Source organism: Musa acuminata, chromosome BXJ3-2 (assembly GCF_036884655.1).
Source record: "Musa acuminata AAA Group cultivar baxijiao chromosome BXJ3-2, Cavendish_Baxijiao_AAA, whole genome shotgun sequence".
Classification (NCBI taxonomy): domain Eukaryota; kingdom Viridiplantae; phylum Streptophyta; class Magnoliopsida; order Zingiberales; family Musaceae; genus Musa; species Musa acuminata.
Genome location: NC_088350.1, coordinates 35539068 through 35562942, shown reverse-complemented (window position 1 = coordinate 35562942; position 23875 = coordinate 35539068). Strand labels below are relative to the sequence as shown.

At 39.4% G+C, this 23875-nt stretch overlaps 3 protein-coding genes across 14 annotated transcripts; 2 read left to right on the top strand and 1 right to left on the bottom strand.

Moving 5' to 3' along the window:
• The first annotated feature begins 1801 nt into the window (after positions 1 to 1801).
• Positions 1802 to 10189, top strand: LOC135631983 (LRR receptor kinase SERK2-like). The gene is made up of 14 exons (XM_065140191.1): positions 1802 to 2201; positions 2319 to 2903; positions 3003 to 3076; positions 4464 to 4573; positions 6317 to 6452; positions 6630 to 6701; positions 6984 to 7127; positions 7224 to 7295; positions 7452 to 7544; positions 7690 to 7760; positions 7885 to 8025; positions 8388 to 8729; positions 9047 to 9435; positions 9689 to 10189. The coding sequence occupies exons 4-14, from the start codon at positions 4495 to 4497 to the stop codon at positions 10001 to 10003; spliced, it is 1854 nt and encodes a 617-aa protein (XP_064996263.1). The 5' UTR covers positions 1802 to 2201; positions 2319 to 2903; positions 3003 to 3076; positions 4464 to 4494; the 3' UTR covers positions 10004 to 10189.
• A 799-nt stretch (positions 10190 to 10988) lies between these two features.
• LOC103976821 (LRR receptor kinase SERK2) lies at positions 10989 to 22890 on the top strand. Of its 11 annotated transcripts, none has more exons than XR_010494570.1 (14): positions 10989 to 11412; positions 11508 to 11581; positions 13006 to 13115; positions 14864 to 14996; positions 15174 to 15245; positions 15542 to 15685; positions 15782 to 15853; positions 16017 to 16109; positions 16256 to 16326; positions 16451 to 16591; positions 16954 to 17295; positions 17613 to 18001; positions 18257 to 18656; positions 22517 to 22890. XR_010494570.1 is itself a non-coding variant. In XM_065140198.1 (14 exons), exons 5-14 carry the CDS (start codon positions 14887 to 14889, stop codon positions 18569 to 18571), a joined length of 1749 nt encoding a protein of 582 aa, XP_064996270.1. In that variant the 5' UTR covers positions 10989 to 11412; positions 11508 to 11581; positions 13006 to 13115; positions 13354 to 13599; positions 14864 to 14886; the 3' UTR covers positions 18572 to 19003. The 11 variants fall into 11 exon arrangements, 8 of the variants coding, with proteins under 8 accessions (XP_064996270.1, XP_064996267.1, XP_064996265.1 ...); XR_010494569.1 differs by lacking the exon at positions 22517 to 22890 and adding an exon at positions 18754 to 19003; XR_010494568.1 differs by lacking the exon at positions 22517 to 22890 and adding an exon at positions 18721 to 19003.
• Positions 19124 to 23223, bottom strand: LOC103976706 (signal peptidase complex-like protein DTM1). 2 transcript variants are annotated; one of them, XM_009392009.3, is made up of 3 exons: positions 22922 to 23223; positions 19568 to 19679; positions 19124 to 19485 (listed from the first exon to the last, which is right to left on the bottom strand). In XM_009392009.3, exons 1-2 carry the CDS (start codon positions 23158 to 23160, stop codon positions 19592 to 19594), a joined length of 327 nt encoding a protein of 108 aa, XP_009390284.2. In that variant the 5' UTR covers positions 23161 to 23223; the 3' UTR covers positions 19124 to 19485; positions 19568 to 19591. The 2 variants fall into 2 exon arrangements, with proteins under 2 accessions (XP_009390284.2, XP_064996272.1); XM_065140200.1 differs by having other exon boundaries at positions 19124 to 19679.
• Between the last annotated feature and the right edge of the window lie 652 nt (positions 23224 to 23875).

Below are 23875 nucleotides of genomic sequence, written 5' to 3'. Positions count from 1 at the left end.
TTCATCCTCAAATTTGATGGAGCCAACATTTCTATATGATACAAGACAAGCTAGCTTTAAGGCTTTCTCAAATCAGATGAGGCAACAATTATGTGTTTAAAGTAATGTACAAATATTAAATTAAACTCAAGTGGATCATAGAAAAGCTAACAATTATGACCCAGTTTTTTTGGCCAAAAAATCAGATCTTTTTAATCAGTATTTTGATACGAAGAAAAAGGTAATGCTGCTTATAGTTACATCTTTTTAGTACTCTAATCTGTAATTTTTTTAATTTACGTTGGAATATTTATAGTTATGAAAGTAAAATAGTTAATTTTATTTATCTTAATGTCATCGGTTTTATCAACAAAAAATACATAGAATAATATACAAATAATAAATAAAATGATAATTTTAACATTTTAATTATTTTTTATTATACTCTAATTACAATTTCTTAATTGACTATTGTGATGATAACGGACGATGACATCATTGTATCGTAGGTGACATAGCAATAGTAATGGTTGAATCCCGAGGTCCTTAAGACGTTTCCCATGTTGGTATATACTATGAGGTTAAGGGGTTGAAGATGAAGAAATGGGCACTTGAGTGTGCGGTGTGTCTCAGTGAGTTCGAGGATGATAAAGAGCTTCGCCTCCTCCCTCGTTGTAGCCATGTCTTCCAAGCTGCATTGACACCAATCTCGCCTCCCACCCCATCTATTGTGTTGACCTTGTCGAGCAAGTCACTAATGACAACCTTGACCTGCTACCCATAACCACCCTTGCTATATATACGACGAGTCTTCAGCTTAAAATTACTACCTCACCACAAGATCATGTCACCATTGTCGTGAACCCACAGTGGTGGCGATGAAAGAGGAGCGAAAGTAGGCAATCATGAAATTAGCACGTATTAGAAGCTAGAGGCGGGTGGCCCAGTCGTGATCTAAGTGGTGGGCGACGAAGCTCACATGGTCTCATTCAATCGAACATTCTGAGGTTTGGTTGGTGGATGACATCGATCGATACACCCTTCGCTTGTCGCTCTCCCTCCTCTTTCTCATCTGACGCTACTTTGCATTTGAGTCAATGGGGCAGTGAGGCAATGCCTTGGTGTCGCCCGAATCGCGAGAACTTCATCAGAGGTTGCTTGGATCACAACTGGGTCACCCGCCCCTTGCTTCCAATTTGTGCCAATTACATGGTTGCATCTTTTCGCTCCTCTTTCATCGCCATTGTTGTGGATCCACGACAATGGTAATATAATCCTATGGTGGGACAACGGTTTCGAGTTGAAGACCCGTTGCGTTTTAGTACTGATAGCTATAGGTAGTAAGTTGAGGTTGTTATTGGTGGCTTGTTCGATGAGGTTGACATGACAGATGGAGTAAATTATATGGGAGGAGAGCTAAGCATCAAGATAGTCCAAGTGAAAGACGTAACTGTAATGAGGGAGGAGGCCCTCATCATTCTCGAACTCGTTGAGGCACACCGCACACACGAATACCCCTCCCTTAATCTCATATAATACTAGCGTGGGAAACGTCTCAAGAACCTTGGGACTTAGTTTTGTGAGCTGTGATTGTACCATTATCCATTATCATCATAATAATCGATTAAAAAGTTTTAATTATATTTTTAGTTGACGAAGATTCTAATATAAATTTTTTAAATCCAATAAGTGAGATATCTAAAAATTCTTTCGTTCACTTATCCATTAGAGTGCTCTCTGCTACGTTATGCTATGCTGAGATAGCAAAGTGCTTAGATAAGTTATAATTCTCGTTAGCATTGTGCTTGTGGAATCTGTCATGGAGGGAGAGCTTTGATGATAGGTCTTTGAAAGGTCTCATAGTCTGCTACCATTTACCAAGACATGGATCAACTCTGTCTTCTCCTTCGCAAGTCTCTTCACATCACCTGTCGTAGGAGACAGAGGGAACATCAAGCGACAAGGAGACGCCAAAAGCCGAGTAAGGAGGCCGTCGGGTGCGGGAGCGGGAGCGGTCCAAGCTCGCGAGGGACACAGGAGTGGGTGATGGAAGGACGAAGGCCGGCGGCGGGGGCGGTAGTCTACCTTCGAGATCGTGTTCGTCGGTTGGTGGCGTCCGCTTCAATGTAGAGGTGCCGTCGAGGCGGAGCAGGATCCCCTGTTCACCGCCCGGGCCTGACCTAAAGGAAGCGTCACATGACATCATCACAGCGGGCATCTCGGTCAGATCACCTTTCTCTAGAACAAGGATTTAGATTACATTACCTAAAAGCTTTAACTTAGGAAAGACGGATCAAAAGAATTGCATTCCCCAACAAATCGAAACTCTTCATCTATAGGTTTCGATCGTCCTGCTCCGTATCGCCAACCCTCGGCTGAAAGGGTGGCCAGGACAGCGGGTGAGATCCATGTGAGTGGCTGCAAGCTTCCAGGGCTCTGCCGTTACCACCAGTCTCCTTGCGTCCCCTCCGCTGTACTCGACTTTACCCAAAGGTAATTCCTTCGGACGGGCAAAATTTACTCGCTCCATCTCTGCAGAATTTGGGATCGGATACGTTGGCGGAGGTCACTTGGTTGATGTCACACAGGTGGATGAAGCAGCATGTACTTTTTAGGACACGGGTTGCGTGACCTTTGCACGAGTTGACTCACTCAGCTGCTTCTTATGATATTGTGACACGAGGAGCATTTATCTCGGGAAACTTCGGTCCACCCAAGATTTTGACCAATCCAACTTGCTATCACCATCCTCTCGCTGGTCCCACTTGGACTCGGTGGATTCTTGGTAGCATTTTCCAGCTGTAGATAGCCCAGAAGCTTGGTCTGACTCTAGCTTGGCGAGTCTTCCCTCTCTTGTGTTGTCTTTCTTCTGCAATAATCGAAGCTCCACCTTCCCTGTGCACCTTACCCTTCGGCCAAGCTCGGTATATTGTTTCCAGTATCTTCTGTTTGAAATTCCCATAAACACTTAACTAAATTCTTTGTTGTTTCCTGGGGTCCCTCCCTACTTTGTTTTTCTGCAGAAGGACTCCCCAGGTCCACCTAAATTATTGGATGTTGTTGCTCTTCCCAGCAAAAGATCTCTGCTTTCTTCCAGGTAAATCTACTTACAGACCTCCTTTCGTGGTTATATGGATGGATTTTTCTTGAATAACATGTTGGGACATTGTTTATTTTGTTATAGAGTCTTTTTGTAAAACTTAACTCCTTCTGTGCTTCTAAGGCAACGTCCTCCCTTTTTGTTCTACCCTTTTAGCAGCTAAAGTTTATGGAACAAACTCTTGTATGACAAGCATAATTTTTTACATCAAACTGACAATTTTTCCATTCGTCCTGAGAGGAAACATAGGGTACAGCATCTTAAATAATTTAACGTACTGGAGAAATTGTCCATCCATGATCTGAAAAGAGAAAAACGAAAAACTGAGAACATCTCGGCAGCAGTACCAATTGATTTACATTGTAATACTGCAGGACCATCCTTATATAAACTTGCCACTGATTTCTGAAGATTTTAGACAAAAATCAAGTGTGTAGGGCGTGTTATGAGGATGAAATGTTAGAACAAATGTATTGCAATTGTGAAATTTCGGTGCATAATCGTGTGGTCCTTATGCTATTAGGCAGCTACCAAAGGATACCAGTCACATACAAGAAAGATGGTCATTATATGTCTTTTGGTTTTGTTCCTTCTAATTTTGCCTTAAACACGTCTCTATGTGGTTGTTTAGCTCACTTGATTCATAGTGATTCAACAGTTTTCGAATAATTCTAGATTCAGAGAACCAATATCTTGGATCTATCGAAGTAAGAAAATAGGGTCCTAATTGTATTGCGGCTAAAGAGGCAAACAAAATGGAAAATCATCAAGTACACAGGGTTCATATGGAAATCACTATTCAACTTCACCCTAGGTTCAAAGAAAAGGCATCTTTTTGAACAAAAATATCGACAGTCCAACAGCTACATGTAGGAACGAATTTCTCCAGATTGATTCATATTAGTGGCTTCATGCCAAAACTTTTTCGTATGATTTCAGTTTTGCTGATTTTTTAGATTTTTCTTTTCCAACAAAGTAAATAACTTCTCTGTGTTACTAGCATTTTATCGATAATCTTGAAGGTATGGAACTACAATGACATGCAATTTTTGGCCATAGTTGCCAATCTAAAGCAGTAAATGATTTGCATGGCTTGGTTGCAAAAAAGAAAAGATGACTATACATAATCGTGTAAAAAGGCACTGATGGAGGTCAGCGGAAACGTGGTGTAGGCATACTTATAATGCAGTTTGAATTGTTGGATGGATAAAATTTGGGTTTATCTGTTCAGATGATCTCTTTGATACTTGACAACTTTGACACAATGCTTCTTTTGTCAATTATGAGTGGTTTCAGTAGTAATAGCTGTTTCATTTGGACGTACAACTATTCCTTGTTTGATAATTGAGCACATCTCATGCTTCTTATATATTTCCTTCTGAAGAGTTTCCAGTGTCTGTCAAATCAAAATTTGGATGATTACTGACAAGATGAAGGTGATCTTTATGCTGATTTTGGCCTCTCTGTATTTTTGCGTTCAATCTGATCGTCCAGGTAACTTATTATTGTTTCCTTTCCAGTTCAGTTTGATGTGACAATTCCTGCATATGAATTTTCTTGTCGTATGATTTGAATACAGTTTATTGTTCCAGTACTAGTACTTCTTGTTTCTTCTGTTCTTTTTCAAGATATTTGCCAGCTTTATCTATACATTTTGTTCTTTTGTTGAAAAAAAATGAGTACAAACTTGTACTTCTAGTGATGTTCTGATTCTTGGGACAATTTTGCCCAGGATATTAAGCTTGTGGAGAAGGGCCCAACATTACATATCAGATCTAACATCCCCACTTATGTGCAAGCTGGTTGAAGGTTTAACTGGCTTCACACATGGTCTCGAGTGAAAACAACATCACGAGCCAAAAGTTAAACAGGTTTTGCACAAAGCATATGAGGATGAAACCCTGTGTAAAGTACTAAGGAAAATGGACATAGAAAAGAAGGCCAGGGTTCAAGCCCATGATTACCGTGAAAGCTGAGGTGAAAATGATAAGAATTTATATTGGGTATTATGCCACCATTCTTATGCTTCTCGGTGGGCTTTAAACCACTCACAGTTTGTTAAAAAGCTGAAAATCTTAGACTGTTGGAACACTCAGTTATGTTACTTCTGTAGGATTAACTGAAACCAGAAAAATATTTAGTTTTTGATCTAGTTCTGCGGATATCATGCAGCCAATGTCTTACAATTTCTTAGTTGATTGGTATTCTAGGATCAGCTCACCCTCCGTTATAGGGAGATCTTGTTTGCCATTTTTCCTGTATCGGTTTATACCAATCAGTATCTAGCAATCCAAGCATGAACCAGGATGCATACTGTTCCTTTTCACATGGTTTGTTCCTTCTTTTTTCTAACTATGGCTTAGGGTTATCCTAAAAATGCTTCTTGGTTTCTCTCCCAGTCAAGGACTCTCTTGTGGTTGACCCTTGCAATTCTCATCCATTGCCTGCCGCTCATCATTCACTGATGCTGGTCCAGATGCTTTATTTCTTCCTTGTTGTTCTCCTTTAGACAAATTTACCATCGGCTTAGGAGAATTCAATGCTCCTCGCCTCAGGTCCTTTCTCTGAAAATGATAGTTTAACTCATTGGTTCTTATCCTCAAAAGCTTTTTTTTTTTTATAAAAAGTAAAATTAATTAAGAAGTAGATAGTCTACAATATGACCTGTGCAGGTCATCATACAAAATGGATAGTAAGTCCAATTGACCGCAATTGTCTTCCCCTAGTAGCAGTCCAATTGACTGCCCTATAACATTCCCTGGTAGCAGCCCAATTGACTGCTCTATTACATTACCAGAAGCAGTATATAAACAAACAAAAGATTAGAATTTTGAAGTGTAGAAACAGATGTCAGCCATAAAATTCCTAATCCCATGGTGGAGTTTGATCATTAGGAGGCATTCTTTGATGATCATCGAGTCAGTTTCAAGGATGAGAAACATGTCCATTAGCTATAATGTCTTTCTGGAGGCACTACAGTAATGGATAATAAACTTGCAGAAATTTGTATGCATGTATCCAGAAGATAGCTTTGTTGGATATCTAGTAGTCTGTTTGATAAATTCAGTTGGATATCTAGTGTCTGATTGCTTATGATTACTTATAATGGATGCAACATGCAACTGGTGGAAAATTTGTTTCAGGTAGATACTAGGAAATTATTCATTGTCAGTTCTTTTGCTATTTTGTTGCTACTACTTTTCTGAAAACTGTATAACAATTATTAATATTCACCAGAAGTAGTGCTTTATGAGATAAAAATACAGCTTCAAGATACTGATAACCAGCTTTCTACTTGGGCCCCTAATCAAGTTAGTCCATGCACATGGAGCAACGTGCAGTGTGACGATAGCAATATCAATGTCATTCGAGTGTAAGTTAAACTCATGATAATTCTGAGCTCTGCTTTTTTTCTTTTCTTTTTTTTTCCCCTCATGGCTGCTCATCTGTTATGATGTGTACAATATCTTCTTTATTATGCTTCAACTTCATAAAATAGCTATATCATTGGTCGCAGATATTACAAATTTCTACTTTGATATATTTGCAGGATGCTGCCTTCAATGGGATTCAATGGAATCCTGTCGCCTAAAGTTGGAGAACTTGTATATCTTGAAGTACTGTAAGTAAATAATTATGTGATGAATTCTGACATTTTATGTTATACCTTATTGGTAGTATATTAGTTTAAGATACAGCCATATGCACACCGAACTACTTGGATGGATTTTTTTTTTCCATATATACTCATCTCTCACTGTGTCACTGCAGCATATCCTTATTTATTGTATTATGATATTATCAATCACCAGATTTCTCTCATTTGCTTTCCATTGAAACAATTTGCTTTTGTTTTGATGTCTGTCCTCTGGAAGTAACTTATGATACTGCACCATCCATACAGGGAGCTCTCGGGTAACAATATAACAGGTAATATTCCTGGAGAGCTCGGAAACCTATCAAGGTTGACGAGCCTGAAACTACAGAATAATCGGTTTACTGGAGAGATACCAGCATCCCTTGGGAGGCTTCCTAAACTAAAATTTATGTATGCAGGAACACCTGTTTGATATAATTATTCAAGATATAGTGCTACTTTCTCCTCATCTGAAGTGTGTGTTGCCCTTTGCTTACATGTATGCAGGGATTTAAGTGAAAATCATTTAAATGGAAAAATTCCTGATTCTTTGTCATCCCTCGGAAGCTTGACTGATATGTAAGTGCAAGTGCTGTTTCCAGTGATCGAAAATATGGGTTGTAATTTTCATATATTAAGCTGAAATGTGTTTAAACCTTTACAAAGTTTCAATACTGTGTATATAAGCTATATGTGCAGTATCCTACTTCTGTATATCTTCTTTTGCAATACCAGATTGCTTCATTTACTGTGTGTTGGCAGTAATCTTGCTTACAACAAACTCACTGGTGGCGTACCCAAGCAGCTATATCAAGTGACCAAATTCAAGTAGGCAGAACTTCACCTTAAGATTGTGAATCACATTTTGTGATGCTGGAACATTGAAAATGTTCTTTATTCTTGAATAAGGGCGAAACATGATTGGTATTATTCTCAGTGTTTGGCAGTTAATCCAGTTTCAGTGCTTAATCAGTTTTACAGGTAACTATCTTAGTTGCGGTGCAAACTTCTCGAATCAATGTGAATCCGACTTACTTGATCAAGGTATAGCACATTGACTATCAGTTTTTTAATATATATTTTTATTATCTTTAGTGTGTCAATCATAACATTTCTTTGTTTAGCTTCTTCGGAGCATTCCTTATTTTTGGCATCATAATCTTGACAGGAGGATCCCATAATTCAAAGAGAACATTGTTGCTCGGAGGTATTGGAGGAGGTATAGGGCTCGTATTGGCAACTGTTTTATTTCTTCTTTGGAGAAGCCGGAAGAAGGATTATCTACATGATTTGTTTGTTGATGTTGCAGGTTTTTTCTCTTTAAATGAATTTTTTAAGTTCACCATTTAATTAATTTGGATCTTTTTTCATATCTGTTCTATCCACTGGATTTCACCTTTAGCTTGCTAATCATTGAGGTTCCTCATGAAGCTCCATTTTGCTTTCTTTTTGCAAAGCAAGGCATCACAAGAGTGGTTTAGGAGAATAATTAGCTTACCAAATTGGTACTTCATCTGTTGGTCAATCATATATGAGACATCGTTGTATGGTTTGAGTTATAAATCTAACTAGAAATCTCAAGACAGTTCTACATAAATATTGCATAGTCCACAGGTTGCTTAGTGCTAAACTTCCATATCTGATGACTGACATTGATATCTAATTATATAGGTGAAGCAGACTACAAAATCGAATTTGGACAATTGAAGAGGTTTTCATGGAGGGAATTACAAATTGCAACTGATGACTTCAACGAGAAAAATGTTCTTGGACAGGGTGGTTTCGGCAAGGTATACGTAGGAGTACTTTCAGACAATTCCAAAGTAGCCATAAAACGGCTAACTGATCAAGGCAATCGTGCTGGGGAAGATGCTTTTTTACGTGAAGTTGACCTAATAAGTGTTGCTGTTCACAAAAATCTTTTGCGGTTGATTGGTTTCTGTATGACACCGACAGAACAACTTCTTGTTTATCCTTATATGCAAAATTTGAGTGTTGCCTATCAGTTACGAGGTACTACTCCGTCAATCACTTGATTTCTGAATGCTTTTAACTAGTGAGGACTTGAAAGTTGATGATCTACATCTATAGCTTAACAATGAATCTTACAAGTCACCATATATACCAATGAGTACTTTGCAACCCATTTTATGCTAATTCATTCTATATACTATAACATTCAATGCCAATTCATTCTAGAAATTTTACCTTTTTTGCTTCAATTTAAATTGCGTTCCTGATGTGAGATCTTTAGAATGTTATATTGATGATGTAACTTATTCTCTCATTACTCTTTCTAAAATACCGTATTATGGCTTGAACTAGTGCAGAACTTAAACCTGGTGAGCCAGTGTTAGATTGGCCAAGAAGGAAACAAGTGGCTATGGGCACAGCACATGGACTGGAATACCTTCATGAACATTGCAATCCCAAGATTATACACCGTGATGTAAAAGCTGCAAATATCTTGCTTGATGAGAACTTTGAAGTGGTTATCGGTGACTTTGGCTTGGCCAAGTTGGTGGATGTGAGAAAGACTTCGGTGACAACTCGAGTTCGGGGGACGATGGGCCACATAGCACCCGAGTATCTTTCCACTGGAAAGTCCTCAAACAAAACAGATATTTTTGGTTACGGAATCATGCTCCTTGAGCTTGTCACAGGGCAGCGTGCTATAGATATTTCGTTATTGGATGAAGATGTGTTATTACTTGACAGAGTAAGATTAGTTTGCTAAGAACTTTTTCTTTCGCTTTACAAGTAGTATTACATGATTTATGCGATTGGTTCAGCATGATATCTTTTCTTCTTTTTGTGGTACATTATTCAGATAATATTACTTCATTAGGTATTGATTGTTACCAACGAATCGAATCAGTTTCACTACATAATTACTTGTTTGTTTAATTTTTTTTCTGTTGCTACAGTTCAACAACTGTTTAACTGATTTTGTGTGTTCTTTTCTTGTAAAGGTGAAAAAGCTTTGGCGGGAAAATCAACTCGAACTCATTATTGACCCCAACCTAGACAAGAATTACGACATTCTGGAAGTCGAAAAGTTGTTCCAAATCGCTCTTCTATGCACACAAGCATCACCGGAAGACCGTCCGATCATGTCAGATGTAATCCGGATGCTAGAAGGTGAAGGCTTGACGGAGCGGTGGGAGCAGTTGCAACAAGTTGAGGTGACTCCAAAGCAGGACTACCAGAGGATACAAAAGAGATTGAATTGGGACGACGACACATCGTATAACCAGGAAGCTATCGAATTGTCTGGTGCAAGATGATGTGTGGAGACCTGTAACTACTAGGGTTTCCGCCATCTCCGGTGGAACTCCAGGAGGGGTAGACCTTCAATTTGAACTGACAAAGGTAACACTACTAACTTTAAACCTTGGATTTAACATTTGCGTATAATATGGATCTAACAAGCGATAATACGTAATTAGCCGCTCTTACTGTTCGTTCACATATCCATTAGAGTGCTCTCTGCTACGTTATACTATGCAGAGCTGCTTGGAAAAGTTATAATTCTCGTCAGTAATGTGCTTGCGGAATCTCTCATGGAGGTAGAGAGCTTTGCTGAGAGATGTCGAGATTACGTGGGTGATCTTTGAAAGGTCTCATAGTCTGCTACCATTTACCAAGACATGGATCAACTCTGTCTTCTCCTTCGCATATCTCTTCACATCACCAGTCGTAGGAGACAGAGGGAACATCAAGCGACAAGGAGATGCCAAAAGCCGAGTAAGGAGGCCGTCGGGTGCGGAGGTGAGTAGGAGGAGGGTGCGGGAGCGGTCCAAGCTCGTGAGGGACACAGGAGTGGGTGATGGAAGGACGAAGGCTGCCGGCGGGGGCGGTGGTCTACCTTCGAGATCGTGTTCGTCGGTTGGTGGCGTCCGCTTCAATGTAGAGGTGCCGTCGAGGCGGAGCAGGATCCCCTGTTCACCGCCCGGGCCTGACCTAAAGGAAGCGTCACATGACATCATCACGGCGGGCATCTCGGTCAGATTACCTTTCTGTAGAACAAGGATTTAGATTACTTTACCTAAACGCTTTAACTTAGGAAAGACGGATCAAAAGAATTGCATTCCCCAACAAATCGAAACTCTTCATCTATAGGTTTCGATCGTCCTGCTCCGGATCGCCAACCCTCGGTTGAAAGGGTGGCCAGCACAGCGGATGAGGTCCATGTGAGTGGCTGCAAGCTTCCAGGGCTCTGCCGTTACCACCAGTCTCCTCCCCTCCGCTGTACTCGATTTTACCCAAAGGTCATTCCTTTCGACAGGCAAAATTTACTCGCTCCATCTCTGCAGAATTTGGGATCATATAGGTTGGCGGAGGGCACTTGGTTGATGTCACACAAGTGGATGAAGCAGCATCTACTTGTTAGGACACGGGTTGCGTGACCTTTGCACGAGTTGACTCACTCATCTGCTTCTTATGATATTGTGACACGGCGAGCATTTTTATCTCAGGAAACTTCGTTCCACTCAAGATTTTGACCAATCCAACTTGCTATCTCCATCCTCGCTGGTCCCACTTGGACTCAGTGGTTCTTGGTGGCATTTTCCAGCTGCAGATAGCCCAGAAGCTTGGTCTGACTCTAGCTTGGCAAGACTTCCCTCTCTTATGTTGCCTTTCTTCTGCAATAATCGAAGCTCCTCCTCGCCTGTGCACCCTTCGGCCATGCTCGGTATATTGTTTCCTGTATCTTCTGTTTGAAATTCTCATAAACACATAACTAAATTCTTTGTTATTTCTGGGGGTTCCTACTTTGTTTTTCTGCAGCAGGACTCCCCAAGTCCACCTAAATTATTATATGTTGTTGCTCTTCCCGGCAAAAGATATCTGCTTTCTTCCTGGTAAATCTACTTGCAGACCTCCTTTCATGGTTATATGGATGGATTTTTCTTGAATAACATGTTGGGACATTGTTTATTTTGTTATAGAATCTTTCTGTAAAACTTAACTCCTTCTGTGCTTCTAAGGCAACGTCCTCCCTTTTTGTTCTACACTTTTAGCAGCTAAATTTATGGAACAAACTCTTGTATGACAAGCATAATTTTTACATCAAACTGACAATTTTTGCATTCGTCCTGAGAGGAAACATTGGGTACAGCATATTAAATAATTTAACATACTGGAGAAATTGTCCATCCATGATCTGAAAAGAAAAAAAGGAAAACTGAGAACATTTCGGTAGCAATACCAATTGATTTACATTGTAATACTGCTGGACCATCCTTATTATATAAACTTGCCACTGATTTCTGAAGATTTTAGGCAAAAATCAAGTGTGTAGGGTGTGTTATGAAGATGAAATGTTAGAACAAATGTATTGCAATTGTGAAATTTCGACGCATAATCGTGTGGTCCTTATGCTATTAGACAGCTATCTAAGGATAATAGTCACATACAAGAAAGATGGTCATTGCATATCCTTCGGTTTTGTTCCTTCTAATTTTGCCTTGAACACGTCTCTATGTGGTTGTTTGACTCACTTGATTCATAGTGATTCAACAGTTTTCGAATAATTCTGGATTCAGAGAACCAATATCTTGGATCTATCAAAGTAAGAAAATAGGGTCCTAATTGTACTGCGGCTAAAGAGGCAAACAAAATGGAAAATCGTTAAGTACACATGGTTCATATGGAAATCACTGTTCAACTTCACCCTAGGTCCAAAGAAAGGGCATCTTTTTGAACAAAAATATCGACAGTCCAACAGCTACAAGTAGGAATGAATTGCTCCAGATTGATTCATATTGGTGGCTTCATGCCAAAACTTTTTCATATGATTTCAGTTTTGCTGATCTTTTTAGATTTTTCTTTTCCAACAAAGTAAATAACTTCTCTGTGTTACTAGCATTTTATCATGAACGTATGGAACTACAATGGCATGCAATTTTTGGCCATAGATGCCAATCTAAAGCAGTAAATGATTTGCATGGCTTGGTTGCAAAAAAGAAAAGATGACTATACATAATCGCGTAAATGGAGTTATAGCATAGAATCTGATTTTGATAGTTAAATTCCAAAAGGCACTGATGGATGTCAGCAGAAACGTGGTGTAGGCATACTTATAATGCAGTTTGAATTGTTGGATGGATAAAATTTGGGTTTATCTGTTCAGATGATCTCTTTGATACTTGACAACTTTGACACAATGCTTCGTTTGTCAATTATGAGTGGTTTCAGTAGTAATAGCTGTTTCATTTGGACGTACAACTATTCCTTGTTTGATAATTGAGCACATCTCATGCTTCTTATATATTTCCTTCTGAAGAGTTTCCAGTGTCTGTCAAATCAAAATTTGGATGATTACTGACAAGATGAAGGTGATCTTTATGCTGATTTTGGCCTCTCTGTATTCTTGCGTTCAATCTGATCGTCCAGGTAACTTATTATTGTTTCCTTTCCAGTTCAGTTTGATGTGACAATTCCTGCATATGAATTTTCTTGTCGTATGATTTGAATACAGTTTATTGTTCCAGTACTAGTACTTCTTGTTTCTTCTGTTCTTTTTCAAGATATTTGCCAGCTTTATCTATACATTTTGTTCTTTTGTTGAAAAAAAATGAGTACAAACTTGTACTTCTAGTGATGTTCTGATTCTTGGGACAATTTTGCCCAGGATATTAAGCTTGTGGAGAAGGGCCCAACATTACATATCAGATCTAACATCCCCACTCATGTGCAAGCTGGTTGAAGGTTCAACTGGCTTCACACATGGACTCGAGTGAAAACAACATCATGAGCCAAAAGTTAAAACAGGTTTTGCGCAAAGCATATGAGGATGACACCCTGAGTGAAGTACTAAGGAAAATGAACATAGAAAAGAAGGCCAGGGTTCAAGCCCATGATTACCGTGAAAGCTGAGGTGAAAATGATAAGAATTTCTATTGGGTATTATACCACCATTCTTATGCTGCTTAGAGGTTTCTAAACCACTCACATTTTGTCAGAAAGCTGAAAATCTTAGACTGTTGGAACACTCAGTTATGTTACATCTGTAGGATTAAATGAAACCAGAAAAATATTTAGTTTTTTGATCTAGTTCTGCGGATATGAAGCAGCAAATGTCTCACAATTTCTTAGTTGATCGGTATTCTAGGATCAGCTCACCCTCCATTATATGGAGATCTTGTTTGCCATTTTTCCTGGATCAGTTTATACCAATCAGTATATAGCAATCCAAGCATGATCCAGGATGCATACTGTTCCTTTTCACGTGGTTTGTTCCTTCTTTTTTCTAACTATGGCTTAGGGTTTTCCTAAAAATGCTTCTTGGTTTCTCTCCCAGTCAAGGACTCTCTTGTGGTTGACCCCTTGCAATTCTCATCCATTGCTTGTCGCTCATCGTTCACTGATGCTGGTCCAGAGATACTCTATTTCTTCCTTGTTGTTCTCCTTTAGTTAAATTTACCATTGGCTCACGAGAATTTCAATTCTCCTCGCCTCACATCCTTTCTCTGAGAATGATTGTTTAACTCATTGGTTCTTATCCTCAAAAGCTTTTTTTTTTTATAAAAAGTAAAATTAATTAAGAAGTAGATAGTCTACAATATGACCTATGCAGGTCATCATACAAAATGGATAGTAAGTCCAATTGACCGCAATTGTCTTCCCCTGGTAGCAGTCCAATTTACTGCCCTATAACATTCCCTGGTAGCAGCCCAATTGACTGCCCTATTACATTCCCAGAAGCAGTCTAAACAAACAAAAGATTAGAATTTTGAAGTGTAGTAACAGATGTCAGCCATAAAATTCCTGATTTCCCATGGTGGAGTTTGATCATCAGGAGGTATTCTTTGATGATCATCGAGTCAGTTTCAAGGATGATAAACCTGTCCATTAGCTATAATGTCTTTATGGAGGCACTACAGTAATGGATAATAAACTTGCAAAAATTTGTATGCACATATCCAGAAGATAGCTTTGTTGGATATCTAGTAGTCTGATTGATAAATTCAGTTGGATATCTAGTGTCTGATTGCTTATGATTACTTATAATGGATTCAACATGCAACTGGTGGAAAAATTGTTTCAGGTAGACACTAGGAAATTATGCATTGTCAGTTCTTATGCTATTTTGTTGCTACTACTTTCGTGAAAACTGCATAACAATTATTAATATTCACCAGGAGAAGTGCTTTATAACATAAAGATGCAGCTTCAAGATATTGATAACCGGCTTTCTGCTTGGGCCAAAAATCAAGTTACTCCATGCATATGGAACAATGTGCAGTGTGACAGTGACAATAATGTCATTGGAGTGTAAGTTAAACTCATGATAATTCTGTGCTCTGCTTTTTTTCTTTTCTTTTTTTTTCCCCTCATGGCTGCTCATCTGTTATGATGTGTACAATATCTTCTTTATTATGCTTCAACTTCATAAAATAGCTATATCATTGGTCGCAGATATTACAAATTTCTACATTGATATATTTGCAGGATGCTGCCTTCAATGGGATTCAATGGAATCCTGTCGCCTAAAGTTGGAGAACTTGTATATCTTGAAGTACTGTAAGTAAATAATTATGTGATGAATTCTGACATTTTATGTTATACCTTATTGGTAGTATTTTAGTTTAAGATACAGCCATATGCACACCGAACGACTTGGATGGATTTTTTTTTTTCATATATACTCATCTGATTGAACTCATCTGTCACTGTGTCCCTGCAGCATATCCTTATTTATTGTATTACGATATTACCAATCACCAGATTTCTCTCATTTGCTTTCCATTGAAACAATTTGCTTTTGTTTTGATGTCTTTCCTCTGGAAGTAACTTATGATATTGCACCATCCATGCAGGGAGCTCTCGGGTAACAATATAACAGGTAATATTCCTGGAGAGCTCGCAAACCTATCAAGGTTGACGCGCCTGAGCCTACATAATAATCGGTTTACTGGAGAGATACCAGCATCCCTTGGCAGGCTTCCTAAACTAAAATTTATGTATGCAGGAACACCTGTTTGATATAATTATTCAAGATATAGTGCTACTTTCTCCTCATCTAAAGTGTGTGTTGCCCTTTGCTTACATGTATGCAGGGATTTAAGTGAAAATCATTTAAATGGAAAAATTCCTGATTCTTTGTCATCCCTCAGAAGCTTGACTGATATGTAAGTGCAAGTGCTGTTTCCAGTGATCGAAAATATGGGTTGTATTTTTCATATATTAAGCTGAAATGTGTTTAAACTTTAAACCTTTACAAAGTTTCAATACTGTGTATATAAGCTATATGTGCAGTATCCTACTTCTGTATATCTTCTTTTGCAATACCAGATTGCTTCATTTACTGTGTGTTGGCAGTAATCTTGCTTACAACAAACTCACTGGTGGCGTACCCAAGCAGCTATATCAAGTGACCAAATTCAAGTAGGCAGAACTTCACCTTAAGATTGTGAATCACATTTTGTGATGCTGGAACATTGAAAATGTTCTTTATTCTTGAATAAGGGTGAAACATGATTGGTATTTGTTCTCAGTGTTTGGCAGTTAATCCAGTTTCAGTGCTTAATCAGTTTTACAGGTAATAATCTTAGTTGCGGTGCAAACCTCTTGAATCAATGTGAATCCGACTTACTTGATCAAGGTATAGCACATTGACTGTCAGTTTTTTAATATATATTTTTATTATCTTTAGTGTGTCAATCATAACATTTCTTTGTTTAGCTTCTTTGGAGCATTTCTTATATTTTGCATCATAATCTTGACAGGAGGATCTCATAATTCAAAGAGAACATTGTTGCTCGGAGGTATTGGAGGAGGTATAGGGCTTGTATTGGCAACTGTTTTGTTTCTTCTTTGGAGAAGCCGAAAGAAGGATTATCTACATGATTTGTTTGTCGATGTTGCAGGTTTTTTCTCTTTAAATGAAATTTTTAAGTTCACCATTTAATCAATTTGGATCATTTTTCATATCTGTTCTATCCACTGGATTTCACCTTTAGCTTGCTACTCATTGAGGTTCCTCATGAACCTCCATTTTGCTTTCTTTTTGCAAAGCAAGGCATCACAAGAGTGGTTTAGGAGAATAATTAGCTTACCAAATTGGTACTTCATCTGTTGGTCAATCATATATGAGACATCGTTGTATGGTTTGAGTTATAAATCTAACTAGAAATCTCAAGACAGTTCTACATAAGTATTGCATAGTCCATTGGTTGCTTAGTGCTAAACCTCCATATCTGATGACTGACATTGATATCTAATTATATAGGTGAAGCAGACCGCAAAATCGAATTTGGACAATTGAAGAGGTTTTCATGGAGGGAATTACAAATTGCAACTGATGACTTCAACGAGAAAAATGTTCTTGGACAGGGTGGTTTCGGCAAGGTATACTTAGGAGTACTTTCAGACAATTCCAAAGTAGCCATAAAACGGCTAACTGATCAAGGCAATCGTGCTGGGGAAGATGCTTTTTTACGTGAAGTTGACCTAATAAGTGTTGCTGTTCACAAAAATCTTTTGCGGTTGATTGGTTTCTGTACGACACCTACAGAACAACTTCTTGTTTATCCTTATATGCAAAATTTGAGTGTTGCCTATCAGTTACGAGGTACTACTCCGTCAATCACTTGATTTCTGAATGCTTTTAACTAGTGAGGACTTGAAAGTTGATGATCTACATCTATAGCTTAACAATGAATCTTACAAGTCACCATATATACCAATGAGTACTTTGCACCCCATTTTATGCTAATTCATTCTATATACTATAACATTCAATGCCAATTCATTCTAGAAATTTTATCTTTTTTGCTTCAATTTAAATTGCGTTCCTGATGTGAGATCTTTAGAATGTTATATTGATGATGTAACTTATTCTCTCATTACTCTTTCTAAAATACCATATTATGGCTTGAACTAGTGCAGAACTTAAACCTGGTGAGCCAGTGTTAGATTGGCCAAGAAGGAAACAAGTGGCTATGGGCACAGCACATGGACTGGAATACCTTCATGAACATTGCAATCCCAAGATTATACACCGTGATGTAAAAGCTGCAAATATCTTGCTTGATGAGAACTTTGAAGCGGTTGTCGGTGACTTTGGCTTGGCCAAGTTGGTGGATGTGAGGAAAACTTCAGTGACAACTCGAGTTCGGGGGACGATGGGTCACATAGCACCCGAGTATCTTTCCACTGGAAAGTCCTCAAACAAAACAGATGTTTTTGGTTATGGAATCATGCTCCTTGAGCTTGTCACAGGGCAGCGTGCTATAGATATTTCGCTATTGGATGGAGATGTGTTATTACTTGACAAAGTAAGATTAGTTTGCTAAGAACTTTTTCTTTCGCTTTACAAGTAGTATTACATGATTTATGCGATGGTTCAGTATGACGTCTTTTGTTCTTTTTGTGGTACATTATTCAGATAATATTACTTCATTAGGTATTGATTGTCACCAATGAATCAAATCCGTCGTCAGTTTCACTACATAATTACTTGTTTGTTTAATTTTTTTTTCTGTTGCTACAGTTCAACAACTGTTTAACTGATTTGGTGTGTTCTTGTAAAGGTGAAAAAGCTTTGGCGGGAAAATCAACTCGATCTCATTATTGACCCCAACCTAGACAGGAATTACGACATTCTGGAAGTCGAAAAGTTGTTCCAAATCGCTCTTCTATGCACACAAGCATCACCGGAAGACCGTCCGATCATGTCAGATGTAATCCGGATGCTAGAAGGTGAAGGCTGGACGGAGCGGTGGGAGCAGTTGCAACAAGTTGAGGTGACTCAAAAGCAGGACTACCAGAGGATACAAAAGAGATTGAATTGGGACGACGACACATCTTATAACCAGGAAGCTATCGAATTGTCTGGTGCAAGATAATGTGTGGAGACCTGTAACTACTAGGGTTTCCGCCATCTCCAGTGGAACTCCATGAGGGGTAGACCTTCAATTTGAACTGACAAAGGTAACACCACTAACTTTAAACCTTGGATTTAACATTTGCATATAATATGGGTCTTTTCCTGCAGTTGTTACATTTTGTTGCATTTTCTATTACAAAGGGAAAATATGGAGTCATTCATGTGATTGACTTCTGTTGCTTACTCCAAAGAAAGTTAAAGTTCTTTGGCAAGAGAAGTCACATAGCAAAACACAGCTTAACCAGGAAAAGCAACACATGATGACATAGAATTATATTAGCATCTCCAGGTCCCCCATTACCTCCACAGTTCTTGGGATGTAATCAATACTTGTCTCACGGCAGATTAAGCTGTACTAACTGAATCATAATATTAAGAAACATGTTGAATACTTTTGTGTACACAAAGATTTATTGAAGTTGCCACAACAGATGCAGAAGAACAGATGTTCTATCTAAATTTTGTTGGTTAGCTAAGCACACCACATGCTTTTGAATCAATTGTGACAACATGGCACAAGAAAGCTACAGACCTGATGTTATTACCTCAAGTTGTATCTAATATGAAATGATCCTGAGTTCCTTTACAAACCCGGTGCTCGTAGCAGAGAAGCACTCCAGTTAAGCCAGCTTTGGGAAAGATATCTGCTACATCATCATAATGAGCCAAGTCCTCCACTGGGCTCGAGTGCAAGGATTATAATGAAGAAGAAAAGGAAAACAAACAAGCCAAAAACATCAATTTGTTGTGATGCGAAGCCAGGGTCACAATATAACATTGTTCAACTAAAACTGGATTGCATGTCTTCTTAGGGGCAAATCCTGATGCACGATAATTAAAATAAGAACAACATGGCCTGATCCTAAAACACTCCTGTTGAAACCAAAGAATGAAAAGGAAGGTTATAAAAGATGCAGTATCTGGAAAGAGAAACAACATTAGGCATTGTAGACACCTCATAAGCTAGCAAGCTGAGGGACTAGCTTGACACGAACATCCACCACTTGTACAGACCAAAGCTGTAGATCAGGGTGATCATTGCCACCCTTATAGGGTATAACTTAAATCTGCATGAGGTAAAACAATAGTTATTATTTAATTAACCAGTTAAAAAGATAAGCTTCATGCATGAACAAATATTAACGCATGGTTCACAAAATTAATGTGCCCATGATGGACTAACTTCACGAGGGAAGAAACTTTACAGATGATGCAGGAAAGTTGTACGAGCATTAAAAATCAAGAAACTACAAGAAGTTATATAGGCAGAAGCATCTAATTAACTGAAACCAAGAAATTGACATGGGAAATAAAGCCATAACCATCTGGCAAAGTAGACTGAATAAATATGGCAGATCTCAACCCTTCTCGGCTTCTCCTTCATATAAAAACCAATATTCAAAACACTTTTTTTATTATGGAATCTCCTGAGCATAGACATCACCAGTCAATCTTTTTAAATATATCAAGCAGTGGCCTAGAACAACATAATTCAATCACTATATTTAAACAAATTAACAATCATATGCTAGGATGCCTTCAAAAGGAATAGGAAAGGCATTCAATATATTTGTCTGTGAAACCAGATACCAGATTCCTAAAACATAGATCATTCTATTGGAGTTGGTGCATTGATGACCAATATATCACCCTTGTATTTCCAGAAGTTGACAAACACACAAAGGATCTTGAAAAGTTCAGTGAGTGAATCTTCTAATACAGAAACAAAAGAACAACAAGCCTTCAAGTCACACTGGTGTAGATCAGCAAATTAGCAGACACCATAAATATTTTGCTGTTCAAAATGATTGACTTCTCAGTCAATGCACTCTCTAGTACACTAAATGTGCATCATGGATCATCAGCAACTTTTCCCCGCGTTTCTAAAAATCTATTTTAGGTTCATTGGATTTTTCTAATTCCTTTTACTTGCAGTGACTTGTGAATTGAAATTTTAAAGGAAGATACTTTAACATGTCCATTTATGCACTTCCTTCTAGTATTCCTGGACTTGCTGAGTGCACAAATATTCTCTACTAGATACAGTGATTTAAAAAGTCGCTCGGGCGCTCGCCTAGGCGCTCAGGCGAGGCGAGGCCCGAGCGCCTCGCTAATCTCCCAGGCGGCACGCTTCAAACAGGCGCTGCCTGGGCGCTCGCCCGAGCCCAGGCGCTGGGCGCTTCGGTCGAGCGCCTGGGTTAACCAAGACGACCGAACTAGGATTTTAGGTCTGGTTCGGTCCTGGTTCGGTCTCTGATGGTTAGTTGGTTCAATCGAACCAACTAAAATCAATATAAGTGAGAACTCAACCCTAACCCTCACCGCTGCTGTTGCCGCTCCCAATCCCGATCTCGCTACTCGCCGCTGTCGCTGCTCGCAAACGCTGCCTCTGTCGCCGCTCGCGCCTCCCGCTGCTCGCAAACGCTGCCACTGTCGCTGCTCGCGCCTCCCGCTACCGCTATCGCCGCTCGCGCCTACCGCTGCTCGCCGTTGCCGCTGCTGCCTCCTTACACTCTGCTGCCGCTACCGCTTCCTCTTTTCTCAATCAGCAGGCTCAGCACCCCCTTACACTTTCTTCTTCTCCTTCTGTTAACAGTATACAGTAAACTGTTAATAGTATACTGTATACTGTTAATATTGTTAGGTTTATTTGAAATTATTAATTTTCAATACTGTTAATAGATTTTTTTAATTTAATAATATATTTTATTTTAAAATTTTAAATAATTATATTTATTAATTATATTATATATTTTTATATTTTAGCGTCTCGTTTCGCTCGGGCGAGCGCCTAGCGCCTTGGACGTTTTTGGACCTTGGCGCCTTTTAGCGCCTAGCGCTTTTTAAATCACTGACTAGATATCGTTTGAACTATCACATATCATGTCTTTTTCTATATATTGTCAATCTTATTAGGATATCTTACTAATTTAGTCTTTTTGATCCGTCATTTCCTACTGCTTAGAAAAAGGCCAAAGGAAACAACACCTAGCATGTAAACATATGTGCATAGTCATGGAAGCGTTTCAGACTTCCACCATGGAAACAACTTTTCAAAACACAAGTGATCACAATATTATGTAGCGTGAACTTGTATCAGTACAAGTGCTCTAGCAAACCAAGTGAGTCTAAAGTGAACTAATCATGTTACATGACATTCACAAAATTGTTATGTTAGCGTACTGGCAGACATTAGCAAAAACGTCTTTCTCATTCATTTTTCCTTTTTATCGAATGACTTCTATCTCCTGCAGAAAGTATACCATTTTGAGTGAAAGAAAACAGAAACTAGTCAAAACAACATGTGGAAATTATGCCTTCATTATTTACCCTTTGCAGAAAAAAAAAAACTTGTGGATAATATCCTATAAGAAATGTATGATATATTTCCAGTAAATCTTGAATTTTTCATTAACTACTTCCTCAAAAAATTCCCATGGAGAACATGGAAAAATCTAAAAATTAGTAAGCCATCATCCTAGGCCAATCTAAGATTTCTACACACCACAAGAACCTTGATGATTGTTTGACTTCTGCACAAGTGGCTAGCTTACAGGTAATTGTTTGACTGACCAATGACAAAAAAGGAATTGCTTATCCAAATCAATAAAAACGTCAAGACAGCAGCTTAGCCTTGGACATCTTAATATTTGAAGGACTGCTCAGATCTGCATGTTAAACACCCAAACGCACCAAATGAATTCTGAAGCTCTTAATTCTCAAGTCATAACATCTAAATGTATATTTCCAGTCATTCTGTACCGAACCATATAGACGATTGGCAAAGATTAGTTACATTCGTGGAACATGTATGATCTTGCACATGCGCCACATCATTCTGGTTGCTCATTTGTTCCACTAATTATTTTGTGAATTCATCCCCTTCTTTTTCTGTTGTTCTCAGCACATCACTACATCTTCAACAGTATCCCATCAGCACTACTTCAAACTTAGTTCGACGCTGTGCGACAATCCCTATGTACCACATCAAGCGACCACAAGCTTCTTCTCTGACGAGAAGCATTCAATTTTTCACTCGAAAAGGAGCGCGGACTATTAGATCGACGACTATGGATTTCACACTAGTGCTAGTTAGATTTCGAAGTTTATGGTCAGACAATTGAGGTGAATTTGACTCCAAGCTGAAATCTTGAGACAAATCGGATCTCCAAGCCTAATCCCCAGTCCGACAATGGCCAAAACGAAAGATCTTGAGCTAAGAAGGGGAAGAAAAGATTAATCAAACCAAGTACGAATCACGACGAACCCTTAAAAGAGATTCAAAGAGGGAGAGAGACCGAGAGCGGACCTCCAGCTGCCGGGAGCCCGATCGGTGGCCGGGGTTCTCCGAGCGGGCATGGGCGTGAACCACTGCGAGAAGTCCCGGTCGAAGTACTCCCAGTCGGGCAAGAGAATCCCGGCGATCCCCAGGATCCCGAAGGCGTAGGTGGTCAGCATCTTCTTGAGGGAGAAGGTCCAGATCCCGACGACGGCCATCAGCGCGGCAAGCGCCACCAGGCTCTTCTGCAGCGCCTCCTCCCGCCCCATCTCCGCCCCCTCCACCTTGCCCTTTTTCTTCTCCCAACCCCGACCAATCTATAAGAAGCAGTATAAGAAGGAGAGGAGGAGGAAGAGGAGGCGAGTGAGGTATGGCGAGGAGAGGAGAGAGAGCACGAAGGGCGTGAGGAGGGGGTTTGGGTGCCCATTGTGGGTGGGTGGGAGGTGTGTGCGGAAAGAATGCGTCGCTTTCTTCGTCCTTCAAAGCGAGCCAACTGCCCCGCGCTCCCCTCCCACAAGGATCCCATGCTACTAAAGATAATATCTTCACATGCAATTCGAACTGATCTTTACCACGTGTCCAATAGCTGATCGTAGAACGATGATGTGGTCACGTAGGACAGCGGGGCTTCGCGAGGGGTTTTGCATCAGATCCTCCGCCACACCGTCCGGCCCGTGGGCTTCCACTCCCGACAGCTGCATGGTGGTTGATCCGGGGCGGGTATTCGACACCGCGACTTCGTTTCCGAAGACCCACATTCTGCACCCTCCCGCTTATTTGCATGGGCGCTGGTAACGGGTTTAAAGTATGACGTGTTAATGGCTAGATGGGTTTAAAACCCGCTAACTACTCACCGAAGTCGCATCACTCATCCCTCTCAATTAAGATCCAATTTAAGTGTTCCTGGATGAGGATGAACCCCGAAGGACCCACGCATCTTTAACGTAATTGGATGTGCATGTATACAGATCTCTCTTATATGAA

Excerpts from the sequence above, each read along its gene's own strand:
- LOC135631983 (XM_065140191.1), top strand. The coding sequence starts at position 4,495 with ATGATTACTGACAAGATGAAGGTGATCTTTATGCTGATTTTGGCCTCT. Across the intron at positions 7,296-7,451 it reads CTCGGAAGCTTGACTGATAT|ATTGCTTCATTTACTGTGTG; the intron begins GTAAGTGCAAGT and ends TTGCAATACCAG. Across the intron at positions 7,761-7,884 it reads ATCCGACTTACTTGATCAAG|GAGGATCCCATAATTCAAAG; the intron begins GTATAGCACATT and ends TAATCTTGACAG.
- LOC103976821 (XM_065140195.1), top strand. The coding sequence starts at position 13,037 with ATGATTACTGACAAGATGAAGGTGATCTTTATGCTGATTTTGGCCTCT. Across the intron at positions 15,686-15,781 it reads CTTCCTAAACTAAAATTTAT|GGATTTAAGTGAAAATCATT; the intron begins GTATGCAGGAAC and ends ACATGTATGCAG. Across the intron at positions 18,002-18,256 it reads ATGTGTTATTACTTGACAAA|GTGAAAAAGCTTTGGCGGGA; the intron begins GTAAGATTAGTT and ends GTTCTTGTAAAG.
- LOC103976706 (XM_065140200.1), bottom strand. The coding sequence starts at position 23,160 with ATGGGGCGGGAGGAGGCGCTGCAGAAGAGCCTGGTGGCGCTTGCCGCG. Across the intron at positions 19,680-22,921 it reads CGGGCTCCCGGCAGCTGGAG|ATTTAAGTTATACCCTATAA; the intron begins GTCCGCTCTCGG and ends TACCTCATGCAG.